The sequence below is a fragment of the Notamacropus eugenii genome, chromosome 6 (genome assembly GCF_028372415.1).
Source record: "Notamacropus eugenii isolate mMacEug1 chromosome 6, mMacEug1.pri_v2, whole genome shotgun sequence".
Taxonomy (NCBI): domain Eukaryota; kingdom Metazoa; phylum Chordata; class Mammalia; order Diprotodontia; family Macropodidae; genus Notamacropus; species Notamacropus eugenii.
In genome coordinates, this window is record NC_092877.1 from 313,350,824 (window position 1) to 313,365,921 (window position 15,098).

At 36.7% G+C, this 15,098-nt stretch overlaps 1 protein-coding gene across 1 annotated transcript in view; it reads left to right on the forward strand.

Annotated features, from left to right (window-relative positions):
- The window catches only part of ATIC (5-aminoimidazole-4-carboxamide ribonucleotide formyltransferase/IMP cyclohydrolase), a 37,880-nt gene extending 25,840 nt beyond the window's left edge, over positions 1-12,040 (forward strand). Inside the window, exons 12-16 of the mRNA XM_072617504.1 lie at positions 2,019-2,147; positions 5,264-5,356; positions 6,748-6,930; positions 8,480-8,635; positions 10,463-12,040. Of these exons, the coding sequence (XP_072473605.1) occupies positions 2,019-2,147; positions 5,264-5,356; positions 6,748-6,930; positions 8,480-8,635; positions 10,463-10,582 (681 nt within the window). The 3' untranslated portion in view covers positions 10,583-12,040. The remainder of the gene's footprint in view (positions 1-2,018; positions 2,148-5,263; positions 5,357-6,747; positions 6,931-8,479; positions 8,636-10,462) is intronic.
- Positions 12,041-15,098: the final 3,058 nt, after the last annotated feature.

Genomic DNA, 15,098 nt, shown 5'->3' on the forward strand with positions numbered 1-15,098 from the left:
CAAGCCATACTCCAGGCAAGTTGCAGAGTTCATTGTGATACTAATAGAAATGGGCAAGGGTTTTTAAGGAACCTGTAACCTTATAGGAGTGATTTGAAAGCTAATATGGAAGAGGAGTGGTGAGAGGATGCCAAGTAGGTGATGGGGGTGAGGAGGTGAGATTAGGGAGTGGTCATCATATGCAAGTAGTCTAGGTGCTTTGAGATTCTGAAAGCTCCTGTGATCTATGGGTGGGAAAATACTAGGAATCTGCAGAGGTAACTTTGTTGATACCAGACATTGAGGGAGAAAAGACAGGTTGGTTTGTTTGTTTAGCTGTCGGAGGCTGATCCTTGGGGGTCTGGTGCCAAAGAGAGAGTCCTTGGGTCAGTATCCCTGTGTCTTGTACTGATAACCTTTTATCCAAGGAATTACAGGATCAACTTTGTGCCTGCAACAAGGAGAGAATTTTCTGTGGGGGAGGGGCGGGGGGGGGCCGGGCCTGGGCCAGGGTTGCCTCCAGAGACATGGTCTTTGCTCTTGGGGGTCCAGGTCCCACCACCCCATCACAGATATGTATATTTTTTCCTAGCATATTTTGTTACTCTCTCCTTCCCCTTCTCTCGTTAAACTCCAACATACTCCACACACCCCTTATGAATGAATTTTCCCTTTGTATCTATGCCCCTTGGCTCTGTTTTCCTTTTTAAAAAAAAACAAAACCCTGGAGACAGTTGGTCATTGCATTGATTAGAATTCTTAAGTCTTGGAAAGTTATTTTTTCTTTATAATATTATTCATTTCACTTTAGTCAGTTCATACTGCCCAGGATTCTCTGAAAATCTGTTTTGTCATTTTTTATCTTTGAGTAACATTGCACCACCTTCGCATTCCGCAGTTGGTTTTACCTTTTCCCAGTAATCTAAAGAGACAATATAAGGTGTATCCCCTTAGGTTCTGATTCTTTGCTTTTCCCCCTTCAGTTCCCCCCTTCAGTATTATATTCCCTCTTACCCATCTCATCTTATTCCCCAATTATTTTTCTGTTGAATTTGATGTATTTTATACACACACAGTATGTGTGTTTTGAGTCTTCAAACTACTTCAGTTTCATATAAATGACTTTATCTGATGCTCATTTCTCCACCTTTTGTATGTATTTCTCACTGACCCCATTTGTGAGAAATAGCACTTTCTCCTACACTAGTGTATTCCTTTTACCCTTCCTTCCTTTCTTCCTTTTTCTTCTTGAAATCCTTGGAACAGAACCATTTCATTGCTGGAAACTTTGTTTTTCTTATTCAGTTCCCTTTGAAGATAGTGAGGTTCTGAAGGGACACTTGTTTCTTATTTCTGTCTCAGAATATTAGCAGTATATCATCATCTTGTGCCTTCCAGTTGTTAAAATAAATTTATTTTTCTCTTGACCCTTTTGTTTATATTTAATTGTTCCTTTTTAGTTTTAGTCTTTTTATCAGAAGTACTTGTAAACCTTGTATTCCATTAAAAGTCCTTTTTTCCTATCAAGCTAAAATAAACAAGTTCACAGTGAGAAAAATGAGAGCAACTACTAAAAGAATTAAATTTTGCATCCCAAATTGTTAAGGCACGGATAACTAGTCATCATCAAATGTATATTAGACTTCTTGTGCAATTAGGAGGAAAGAAATTTGATTCACATTTTGTCATCTAATTTTGGCTACCAAGTCTAACCTGTTCACTTTCTCTTACAATTACATATTTTCACTTTTCTTCTAATACTTGGCAAGGACTATTGTGTTTACCTTTTCCTTTACAAGTCTTAAGATTTGAAGAAATATAAAGTGCGTTAGCATTGTTTTTGAATAGTAAGGCTCAACTGTCTTGCCTTATACTCCTGCTGAAATGACTTGTCAAGTCCCTTACTGTGATAGGTATGCCAGAAATTTTACATTATTGAATTTATTTTGCTTAGAAAGAATTATTTTGAGAGCTGTGTATTTCCTGTTACTTTCATAAAATTATACAAGAAGAAAATTTTAAATTTTTATTGTTTCTAGATGGACCCATGTTACAAACCAGATGAGGATGAAATTCGGACTCTTTTTGGATTACATCTAAGTCAGAAGAGGAATAATGGTGTTGTTGACAAGTCATTATTTAGCACTATTGTTACAAAGCATAAAAATGTAAGTTTGAAGTATAATTTATTTCAGTTATATTAACATTTTATCCTAGATGTTAAAGGATTAACTGGTATGAATTTTTTGAATGCAAAAGCCAGCCTCTAGTCTATGAAAAAAATGTGTTCCAAGGAGTCAGTTATTTGTTTCTGTGGGGAAAACAGCATTTTCTTGGTTTTTGTGTTCATATAAGTTAAGTTTTCAGACCACACTCCAGAAGTTTGGTGCACTACAGAATCTAACCTCTGTGGCAGTGCTTTTGTTAGAAAAAGTACTTAGTGTTCAAGCTTTAAGAATGCAGGAACAAATCTCCCCTCAGTAGCCATCTACACCGTGGGATCAGGTGCTTCTTCCAGACCATTGAAGGTGGCTTCTTGTAACTTTGAGGCATAGGTGAAAGTGGGAAGACACAGCAGTTGGATGGGACACATATCAGGTATAAGGCACCTGGAATAAAACTCAGGGGCAGATTTTTAGCTGGCCAACTTTCTTCTGCCTCATTAATTTTCTTCTATAGGTCGCAGGCATTCACTAACAAATATTGTTTCCCCCTATAGCCTTTTGTCATAGGTTTAGAATGCTAAAAACAAAAGGGAACATTAACATGGAGTTTTTCCCTTTTTTTCCTCTTTTCATTTGAAGTGTAGAGGGGAAATTATTTTGAATTTTGTTTTAACTTGATCCTCTGTCTACACAAAAACATTTCATTCAGAAATGGGTCCTATGTTTTTTGTGACATTATTCAGTGTTTGCTGCCAGGCCTAGAGGCCTGTATTGGGCTACCCGAGTCTTTCTTACCTCACCTCCAAGGTCTTCGGCTGGCCAAAACCGGATGCACATATGAGAGAAAGGACGTTCCAGAGTCGAACAAGGGTTGAGCTTTATTTCAGGGTCTAGTTACAAGTGCAGGGGGGTCTTCCTTAGGAGGAAGAGGGGGAGATTTCCTAAGGAGGCTAAGCTTAAGGGATTGGAAGTAGAAGTACAAGCGGGGAGAGAGAAAGAAAAGGAGTGGAGCCTACTGTCCTCTTGGCTCCACACTGCTAAGAGAGAGCTTTCAGGCTTCCTCAATCCTACTTAACCTTCAGCCGCACAGTTTGCATCTCAATACCGTGCTGTTAGGTAACTAGGTGTGCTCCAATCCGGGACAATCTCGAGGGCAGGGAGACTCCACCCATCACGTATCTCCCGGGGAGAGGCGGAAATACCGAGCTAGCCGAGCTAGCTCAGTCTGACCTTCTCGAACCCCCGCTGTTCATGGAGGGCCTCGTAAGACACTAAGATTTAGAAGTCCCACTTTTACCTGCCCGAGACCGTCCACACGGAATTGAGCTTCCAATCCCAACAGTTTGCTGTGTCCATTGCTTTACAAGTGTCAAGAAAATATTCATGGTAAGGATGCAGGAATAACCTGAGAACCATCTGAGAAGCTTCTTTGATTTCTTTATCCTGAATGATATTTTTTTGTAGTCCTGACCCTATGCCTTCCATCAGATATGAAGCCATTAATTCTTAGTTCTATGTGTTGACTTGTTTGGGAATATTTTGTCATGGTCTTAGTAGGATTTCTCATTCTCATACTTTGAAATACTTGTTTTGTTTTATTGTTCCCTGTTTTTTCTCATCAAGGGGCAGCTAAGTGGTGCTCTAGAAAGTGATCAGGAAGATCTCAGGTCAGATCCTTTAGACACTGGCCCTGCCCAAGTTACTGACCTCTCTGTTGGCTCGACTATAGTATGGGAATAATAATGGCATCTGCCTTGTAGAGTTGTGAAGGTTAAACAAGATAGCATCTGTAACTTTGTAAACCTTGAAGTCACCATACAAATGCTATTTTATATTATTAATAGTACCGTCACTATGAACACTAAAAGGCCCCACGACCAAATGTACCTCAAATATTTCTTATTTCCATTGGGTGCATGATGAAACCAGTTCTATCAACTTGTTAGCTGTTTACTTGCAATTTCTTTATGTCTTCTAATTTCACTTACTGTTAGAATGTCATTATTGATAGTTTTGGTTTTTTCAAAAGTGTATAATTTCAATCACTTAACATTCGTTTATCAGGCATATAATGTGCTGGGACTGAGAATACAGATAGAATGTGTTAAAATTTGTTTATCTTTGGTCAAAAATTGCACACTTAGAGTTTCAAAATTAAGTTTCTGTTTTTCTTCTACCACCGTTACCAAAAATCAAGTACTTTTATTTTTCTTTTTATTCTTTTTGGGGTACAAAAAGGAGCTTAACAGCAAGGCCAACAAGATTCTAGTGTATGTTCAGGATGATAATGCCTTGACATTTTCAAGCATAATCAAATAAAAAGCTCTGCCATGTACAGGGTTTTCATAGAGTACATTTTCAGTTATTGATGGTCTCATTGTTTCCAGTGACTATCGAATAAGGAAAAGTCTTTGCTTCCTTGTTGACCTTCTAGGTGACTTGACAATTCCCTGAAATTGTTTATGCTCCAGTTTTTGTGAATAAAATGCAGTTAAACTTACTTTTTGCCATGAAAATAGGTTAAAGGTTCTCTTAACTGCTTCTGTGAGTCTGTGATAAAAATATTCATTACACTGATCAATTTTTGAAATTAGAGACAGATTGGTGGTTTGTCTTCCCTTTTCCTCTCCGGCACTCCTGTTATTTTGGCCCTGATTGAGACAAGATGTGAGTTGGTGTGGAAAATATATAGAAAATGATCTCTCTGAAGATGGGATGTAACAAAATCCCAAGAAGACTTTGTTTTTTGGTGTGAATTATAAAATAAACAAATCTGCACAGTATGGTGTCACATAGGACATCACAATATGACATGGATTGTGAGTGTTTTAAGGTTTGCAAACAGGTTCTTTATATTAAGCCACATTTATTGAGTTCCAAAAACAGTATATTTCCTTAAACCAGGTATATATGTACATTCTCAGATCAATTAAAGTGTTTCACAGATACCTGAATAGATAAGGACCCTAATAGCATTCTATTGCTTCAGCAGCAAAAACAACCAAAGTATTCGTGTGTATCATTGATTTCATTTACTTTTATTTGTAGCATTAAATGAGTAAGACACAATGAAGAGCTTGAATGCATTTGTGAAGTGTAAAATGATCATTTTTTTTCAGTTGCCTGAATTTGCTGTCAGAGACCTCATCGTAGCCACAGTTGCTGTCAAATACACTCAGTCGAATTCCGTGTGTTATGCTAAGAATGGTCAGGTAAATTACTTGAAGAATGGCATACATATATTTGCTTTTGTGTCACAGCTCTTTTGGGGGGGACGGTTGCGTAAAAGTCATTTTTCTTCCTAAATAGATAAGATTTATTCTGTACCTTATTTTACCTAGTTATCAGTGTTTGCTTATGGAGTAGTGATGTAAAGTACCAGTCTGCCACCTTTCCTTGTAGCAAGGGTTACGAGCCTATTAACTTAAATCATTCAGTGATCTCTGTGAAACCTCAGACTCAGTGTATTTGGGATTGCATTATGATGTTAAGATATTGACTTCATTCTGAAGTAGATATGGCATACTTTTCTTGAATTTTCAGAAGTAGAACCTTTTTGTGTACCACGAATGTGTGAAAAGCAATTGAATCCCAAAAACTCTTTGCTTCTTTAGTATTTTAATTTCCAAAACCATGAAATGGTGGCACATTTACATACTCATTTTCCTCTCACAATATTATAACTAGCCTTCAATGTATTGTAATTCTTATTTGCCTATAAAGTATCTCAGACATCACAGTGACTCAAAGAGCTGAGATGAATGGTAGATAAGATAGCTACTTAGTTTGTAATTAGAGATTTTAAAATATTTTTAATGTGCATGTTTTTTAAAAAAGTTCTACGATCTGTGGCCTGTGATCATTTGTTTTGTGACAAAACAGTTCCTGTAACTGCTAAAAGTGAAGACTTGAAACCTCTAGTTGATACTAATACTGGAATAGTTTGGAAACATGGAAGTTTTCTCACTTTGTTCAGAAAAATGCATTGTCAGAATTCTCCTGGCCTATGTGTGCAGTAGTTATGTGCATATATGTGTGTGTAAATAAACTTAGTTGGCTTTAAAAATGGAATTAGCTAGAGAAACCTTGGTCTTTATCTTCATAAAACAAGGGGAAAATTAATATTTTCCTAATTCTAAATTGAATGAATGAACATAGTTGTGGACATTAATCACTTAGCTATCATAGTCTTTCATTTAATTAAGGAACATGCTGCATTTTGTTTGATTGTGCTATAAGGTAAACTTAATGAATGAGATTGTATTATTTTGTTGTTTTCCCAGTTTATGGTTTTAACATCTGTTGCTCAGTAGCTTACTTGTAAAATCTGACATTTTTCTGTTCTCAGTGCTGAAGTTAATAAATTTGAGTAACAAGTACTTTTTAAAAAAAGTTATAAATAGTAAATAATGAAGAAAGAATTATTTTTGTGGTTATAGAATTTGTTCTTCAGACTAATTTATCACCCTTGTGTATTTGATGCATTTCTAATTTGTATAGTATTAAAATTACTTTGAAAATTATTTGGAAAAAAAGGATATGAAAGAAAAACCACTGTTTTGTGAAAAAGTGTTGATCATTTTAACCAACTTGTGTATTTCAGGTAATTGGTATTGGAGCAGGTCAGCAATCCAGAATACACTGTACACGCCTTGCAGGAGAGAAGGCAAACAATTGGTGGCTGAGACATCACCCCCGGGTGCTTTCAATGAAATTTAAAGCTGGAGTAAAGAGAGCAGAAATCTCTAATGCTATTGATCAGTATGTTACTGGCACCATTGGTGAGGTATGTGTTGTATAGGGTCTCTCTCCATGGAATTCTTACCATGTTTCTCGATGCTGTTTTGGCTTAAACAAATGAATGGGGCAGTGGATAGAGGTCAGAAAGACCTGAGTTCAAATCTGACCTCAGACACTTACTAGCTGTATGACCCTTAATGCTATTTGCCTCAGTTTCCTCACCTGTAAAATGAACTGGAGAAGGAAGTAGCAAAGCACTTCAGTATCTCTGCCAAGAAAACCCCAAATAGGGTCATGAAGAGTTGGACATGACTGAAACAACAGAATAATAGTGAAAACAAATGAGTAGAAAAGTGAAGAGGAAGTAGGCATTTTGCCAGCAAAATTTTTCTTACCTGGAACACTTTATCAACATGTTCTTATCATTTTTTCACATTCTTTTTTTTCTCTTCCATGGATCACTCATAAGGAAGTACACCTAATAATTGGTAACAGTTGAGACTTTTTCTTTCCTTCTTGGTTTTAACCAGGGATTGATTGTGTTAGGGAGATGTTGTGTTAAATTAGATAAAGTAATAAAAATTTCATTATAGTCTTTAGTTTTATCTGGTCTCCCAAAAAAATCTACTGCTACTAAAAATAGTCATGAGATCCTGTGATTTACATGTCAACTACTTGAGTGCTTTTGTCCTTCTAAGGTATTAGTAGTCATTGGAATGCCAAATGAATGCAGAAAAAAGAAAGGAAGCAAATGTTTACATGATTGATATAGGCATTAGGTGACCCCCTGAATAATTGATTAGGAGTTGTACTCTTGAGCTCACCATTTCTCTATCCCTGTTGAATAAGGACAGTCATTGCATGAGGTTAGAAAATAATGATTCTCTCTTGTCATACATTATATAGTTCACTACAACTGCCAAATGAAAATCTTTGAAGTTGATTTTTTTTCTTTTAACTTTAAGTATTTGCTTGTAATTTGATTTTGCCCATGATAACCCCAATTGACCAGATTCCTGGCGGCTTAGTGACCTTTCAAAGTTGGAAACCATTGTCCAAAACATAAACTTTTATTAAACAATAATGCTGTGAAATAGCGAACCACAATATGAATCATGTCTTGTAAGTGTTTACTTAAAAAGCTGGTAATTAAGTATAGTTCATGAAAAGGAATTGTAATTAGGATACCTGCTTATCAGTTCTGATAGCCCTTGAAAATTCTTTATAGTATTAAATTCTGGTTTATGTACCTATATAATGTCTGTATCACCTAAACAAGCAGGGATTAAAGGACAAAATTTGTGAGTAATATGTGGATTAAAAATAATGTAGTTATGACTATATTTGATAATGACCTGGAGCTCCATTATTAAATGAGAATTTTTCCATGTAGAAATTGGTTTGTGGAAAAAAATGTTCTTTTTCCTATTAGGAATGAAGCAGGATGGAATTGTGGATAGAAGAAGACCTACCTATGTCCACATCCTACCTGTACCATACAGGTGGTCTGATCCTGGGCGAGTCTCAAATTCTCATTTCTGCAATTTAGAATGAGAGTATAAATTGTGAGATAAACTTTTTCTTTCTTTTCGTAGGATGACGATTTGGCCAAATGGGAAGCAATGTTTGAGGAAGTTCCTAAACTTTTAACTGAGGTAGAAAAGAAGGAATGGATTGATTCTTTGAAACAAGTATCTCTCAGCTCTGATGCCTTTTTCCCTTTTAGGGATAATGTTGACAGGGCTAAGAGGGTAAGTTTCATGATTGAGGGAATATTTTTAGAATGTAGGTATTTTCATTATACCTAAATTAATTTACTTATTCAGTGCCATACCAATGAAACTACCAAAAAATTATTTTATAAAGCTAGAAGAAATAATAACAAAAATCATCTGAAACAGGAAAAGGTCCAGAATATCAAGGGAATTAATGAAAAGAAATGCCAGGGAAGGGGATTTAGCCATACCAGATCTTAAATTATAAAGCAGCAATCATCAAACTGCTTGATACTGGCTAAGAAATAGTGGTGGCTCAGTGGAGTAGGTTAGGTACACAAGACACGGCAGTCAGTGACTACAGTAATGTACTGTTTGGTAAACCCAAAGACCCCAACTTCTGGAATAAAAAAATCACTATTTGACTACTGTGAAAAACTGCTGAGAAAACTGAAAAGTAGTATGGCAGAAACAGGGCATAAACCAAAATCTTATACATTATACCAAAATAAAGTTCAAATGGGTACATGATTTAGATATAAAAGCTGATACTATAAGCAAATTAGGAGAGTAAGGAATAGTCTACCTGTCAGATTTATGAAGAAGAAGGAATTTATGACTAAACAAGACATAAAGAATACTATAAAATGCGAAATGGATAATTTTGATTACATTAAATTGAAAAGTTTTTGCACAAAGCCAATGCAACCAAGATTAGGAGAGAAGCAAAACATTGGGAAACAATTTTTACAACATGTGTCTCTAATAAAAGGTCTCATTTCTAAAGTATATAGAGAACTGAGTCAGGTTTATAAGAATACAAGTCATTCCCCATTTGATAAATGGTCAAAGGATATGAACAGGCAGTTTTCAGAGGAAGAAATTTGTTATCTATAGTCATATGAAAAAATGCTCTAAATTAGTATTTATTAGAGAGATGCAAAGTAAAACAACTTTGAGGTACCACTTCACACCTATCAGAGTGGTTAATATGACCAAAAAGGAATTGTGAAGTGATCCATTCTGGAGAACAATTTGAAACTATGTCCAAAGGGTTATAAAAACGTCCATACCCTTTGAACCCAGCAATAATTCTAGGGCTGTATCACCAAGAGATCATAAAAACGGGAAAAGAACCCATGTGTACAAAAATATTTGTAACAGTTGTTTTTGTGGTGGCCCAGAATTGGAAATTGAGGGGATGCCCATCAATTGGGGAATGACTGAACAAATTGTGGTGTATGAATGTAATAGAATACTGTTGTGCTATAAAAAATGAACAGGCATGCTTCAGAAAAACCTGGACTTACATAAACTGATGCTGAGTGAAGTGAGCGGAACCAGGGCACAGTAACAGCCACAGTGTGCGATGACTGACTTTGATAGACTTAGACATTCTCACCAATAGAAGGACCTAAAACAATTCCATTAGATTCATGACAGAAAAATGCCATCCACATCCAGAGAAAGAACTTTGGAGTCTGAATGCAGAGCGAAACAGACTACTTGCTCTCGTTTGTTTTTTTCTTCCTTGTTGTTCTTCCCATTCTTTCTAATTCTTTCTTACTATATAAATAAGAATATATGTGTGTGTGTGTGTGTGTGTCTGTGTGTGTCTGACTGATTGCCCTCTGTCTTGGGGAGGGGGAAAGGGAGGGAAATGAAGATTTACAACTTACGGAAGTGAGTGTTGAAAAGTAAAAATTAATTTATGTGGAAAAAAAGTATAAATGACTTTCTTGATTGAATTGGTAAGAAAATGTATAATTATTTATAAAGTTTTGTTGTAGGGTCAATGACTAATCTGAATTATTGGAGACAATTGAGTTGATTTCTTCAAACAATTTTTTTTTTGTCTTGTAGAGTGGTGTAGAGTTCATCGTGGCCCCCTCAGGTTCAGCTGCTGACCAGATTGTGATTGAGGCCTGTAATGAGCTTGGAATAATACTCATTCATACAAACCTTCGACTGTTTCATCATTGATTCTGTTAGATACTTTTATGGATTATTTAATATATCATGAATAATTATGGACAATAATAATAACATGAAAAATTTTAATGGATATCTTTTAAAAAGATTTTAGTGCTTATCATTTTTTGGTTTTTGAAACTTTGAAAAAATTAAGTTTTATCAAAAGTTAAATGGTGGGTGTAAGTTTCATGTATAAAATTTCATCTTTGAGGATTGAGCAGCTACTGTATATGTTCTCTATTATACATCTTTATGTAAGAATACAGTGTGTTCCAGCTTTTTGGAAAGCTATCTAAGTATATTGATCTGAACACAGTCAAGAAGTAAGCAGAAAAGGACTGAGCAGCAAAAAGACACCACAAAACGCAGTATTTTTCCTTCAGGCCCTTACTCGGAACTTATTTAGTCTTTGTAGCCAAATAGATAATGTTTGCTTTTGTAGATCTAGTAAAGTCAGGAAAATAGAGCGTAAGCTTATCATTTACAGAAAACACCAGTTTGAAACTGAAGATTTTCCCTGGAGAGCGATTGTATGTTGACTGCAAAATAATGTAAAAGCAGTAGTAGCTAAAGAGTGGTATGGTAGTTACGTGTTTAAAGGGAAGGTGGGCCTCATTGGTAGTCCCAGTGCTGTTCCAAGCTTATATATATAGTTAACCTTTTTGGGCCCTCTGCCTATACTTTGTGCTGGGATACGCCTATGAATAGGTGGTAATAAGATATTTTTGTCTTCTTAACCTTAAATTTCTTAGTAGTTTATATTTACACAGATAGTTAAAGTGAACCTCAGCAGTACAGGCAAAAAGATGTGACAACCTGAGATTTTTCACAAAACTAGTGATGGAATTAACAATATTTTAGTTTTGTGTGTTTCTTTTATAGGTGTAGAAAACTCAGGTTGAAGATTGGTGAGAAAGTTCGGCCAGTGCAGAATGGCAATTGCCCTGCAACTTAGAGTATTAGAACTTTTCTGAGATGTTGAAAAAACAAGTGACTTTACTAGGATCATGTACCCAGTGTGCTAGAAATGGGACTTGAATCACTGTCTATGCCTTAGATGTCCTCACCATCTGCAGGACCAGGATGCATTTAATGAATGCTTCCTCATCACTTTCCTTAAGAAATCTCAACTTCATTGATATGAAGAAAAGCCTCAAGTTCTACCAAAGTTGGTATCTTTTTTCCAAATTGATTCAGCTCAAATACACTTTAGGTTGAACTATCTTAGTACTCCTTAAACATCCTCTACAGTGAAGTATGTCATCAACCTTCACTTAGTCTAATTCTAATGAAATTAGAATTTAATGGTCTCTGATCTATTTTTATTTATGTGAAGGGAGTATGAATTTTAACATAGTTTTTCACTTTCTTAAATCTTGTTTCTTTAATTCCCTTATCCCTTTGGTTCTTTTTCATTTTTTTATGTGTGATTTATGAACTTTGGATTAAATGAAATGCTCCTAAGTATATGGTGTGATGTGTTGGTCCATACCAATTTCTGGCAAACTGCAAGCAGGAGTTTCTGTTTTATCCTGGGGAAAATAGTTTGTGCAGGGAAGTCAGGCCTCTCTTTTAGGAATATCAATTTGGCAGCTATGTGAAGAATGAGTTGAAGAGGGAAAGACAATGCAAAGAAATAGAAAGCTACTGCTGTAGTCAAGGCAAAGAGTCATAAAGACCTTCACTACTGTGACAAGGGGTATCCATATGAATGTGGACAGCATGGGATAGATGCAAGTGATTTTATGGAAGTAGAATTACTAAGACTTGGCAGCTGATAGGGCTTAGCTTAGCAAGGGGATGAGTGAGGGAAGGCTTAAGAATTATTCCTAAGCTTCAAACCTTGACTAAAAGCATGTTGGTCCTTTCACCATAAAGAGGAAAGTTAGGAGATAAAAGTGAATTTAAGAAGTAAAAAAATGACTAAGGGTAGCAACATTTTGTGAAGCTCATTTGTCATTAAAGTGATCATGTCAAGCAGTTGGAAATTGTGACTGAAGATTGGAAAAGACTGAATATGTAGATTTGGGAGTCAGAAATGGTAGTTGAATCAACGGAAATTGGTGAGATTACTAAGAATGTAGAGAAGAGGAGCAAGCCAGAGATAGCAGGGCTGGGATATAGGCATGCCATGGGCTGGAGCATGCATGATCCTTCAAAAGAGGCAGAATGAGATTCTAGATATAAAAAATCCAGGAAAGAATACTGAAATAACTGGAGAGAACATCTGGAAAGTGGTCAATATTATCATAAACTTCAGAGAGATCATTAAAGGATGAAGATGTGGAAAAGACCGCTGAATTTGCAATGGACAAATCACTGGTGATGCTGGAGAGGGAGCCAGGTTGCAAAGGGCTGGAAAAAGATTTAATTGATACAGCATATGTGTAATGTAAAGTAACTTCATTATGAAGAGAATACTAATACCTGTGGAGCTCAGGGGAGGCTTACTGAAGTATATCACCTGTACTGATTTTTGAAGGAGGCCAAAGTAAGAAGGGAATGCATTCCGGACATGGCCCAGGGCCAATCTGCCAAAGTCACTGAGAAGGAATAGGATGTCAAGTTTGGGAAACAGTAAGTAGCCCCATCAGCTGGCTGGGCAATAATGAAACCTGGAAAGGTAAGTGGGAGCCATGTTGTGGGAAATGTAAAAGTGCCAGAGTAAGTTTGTTTCTTACTAGGGGCAATGGAAAGATTTTTGATTAGAGGGATTACATGGTTTAGACCTGTTCTGTGACACGATAATTTTGGCTGCTATAGGAAGGATGTATTGGAGAGCAATTAGGAGGCATGTGCAAGGAGAGGTGATGGGAAGTGGCTATATTAATAACCTAAAAAGGTTTGTAAAGCACTTTACAAATATTTCATTTAGTCCTTACAGCCATCAAGTACTAGGAATCAAGTATTATTATCCCCATTTTACGCATGAGGGAAATAAGGCAAACAGGACCAAATAACCTGTGCAAGATCACACAGCTATTAAGAAGGGGAGTGATGTAAAGTGTGACAATGTAGAATAGATAAGATATGCCAACTGATTGCATATTCAGAGTGAGAAAATCAAGAATAAATTCGCAAATTCGGATAACTTGGAGCATTGTGGTGCCTTTAGCAGAAAAAAGTAGTGAAGAAAGGATGGGTTTTAGAGAAAATATTTAATTTGTGCCAATGTTTGTGAACTATATAGATGGAGCTGTCAATTGGCAGAATGGGACTATAGTTTTTTAAAAGTAACTGACTAGGACTAGGTATATAGATTAAGGAGTTAGCTGCTTAAAACGTGATGATTGAGCCTAACCCTGTTGAAATCTGGGGTCTGATCACCAAGTGAAAAGAGGGTCTAGGACAGACATTTAGACAGTGGTAGATGAATAATGGGAATAGCTAACAAACACTGAACTTGGAATCAGGAAGACTCATCTTCATGAATTTAAATCTGACTCAGACACTGCTAGTATGAAAGTCACTTGACCGTTTGCCTCAATTTCCTCAGCTCAGTAAATTGAACTGGAGAAGGAAGTGTTAAACCATTAGGGTTTCTTTGCCAAGAAACCCCCAAATGGGGTCATAAAGGATTGGACATGACTGAAATGACTCAAACAACAGATGAAGCATGACCCAATGTAGGAAACTAAGGAGGAGCAGTCACATAGGAGAATCAAGGCAGAGAACTGTCCTCAAGGCTAAGGGAGACAAGTATTCAGAAGAGGTGGACATAAGCTGCAGATATGTTAAGTATAATAGAGGTTGAGAAAACTGCATCTGGCAGTTAAATCATTTACTATGGATTAAATTATTTGTATGCAGTTAATTACCAAATCTACATATTCAGTCTTCACTTATGTCCGGAGCTCCAGCCCCACTTCATGAAATGGCTACTAAACATTTTGAACTGGGAGTCCCATGGACACTGCAAACTCAAAATGTCCATCGCCTAATTCATCTCTTCCTAAATCCTCCCTATCTCCCAAGCTTCTCTATTACTGTTCAAGGCCCTGCTCTCCTTCCATTTACCCAGGTTCACAAGTTGAGTGGAACCCTGATTTCTCAATCACATCTTTGTATGTCACCAAAGTTTGTCATTGCTATCTTCATAACATCTTTGATATGTCCCCTTTTCTTCACTCACTCAGGCTTACTCACCTCTTGGCTTGGCTATTGTATTACCTCTCTGTCTCAAGCATCTCCCTCTCAAAAACCCATCCACCCTCTGCACAACTGCTAAAGTGATTTTCCTAAAGCACAGGCTTGTTCATGTCACCCTCTCCACCTCCCAATAAATTCTAGTGACTCCCTAATACCTTTAGGATTAAATGTGAACACTCTTCATAACAGCTCATCCTTTCTTCCTGGTCTTCTTACACATTACACCCCTCGGTGCACTCTGGTCTAGCCACACTGGCCAACTTGTCTTCCTCACTGTCTCCTTGCCCTTGTACTAGCTGGCTGTCCACCATGAATGGTGTACTTCCCTCTACTTCTGCTTCTTGGAATCTCTGGCTTCCTTCAAAATTCAACTCAA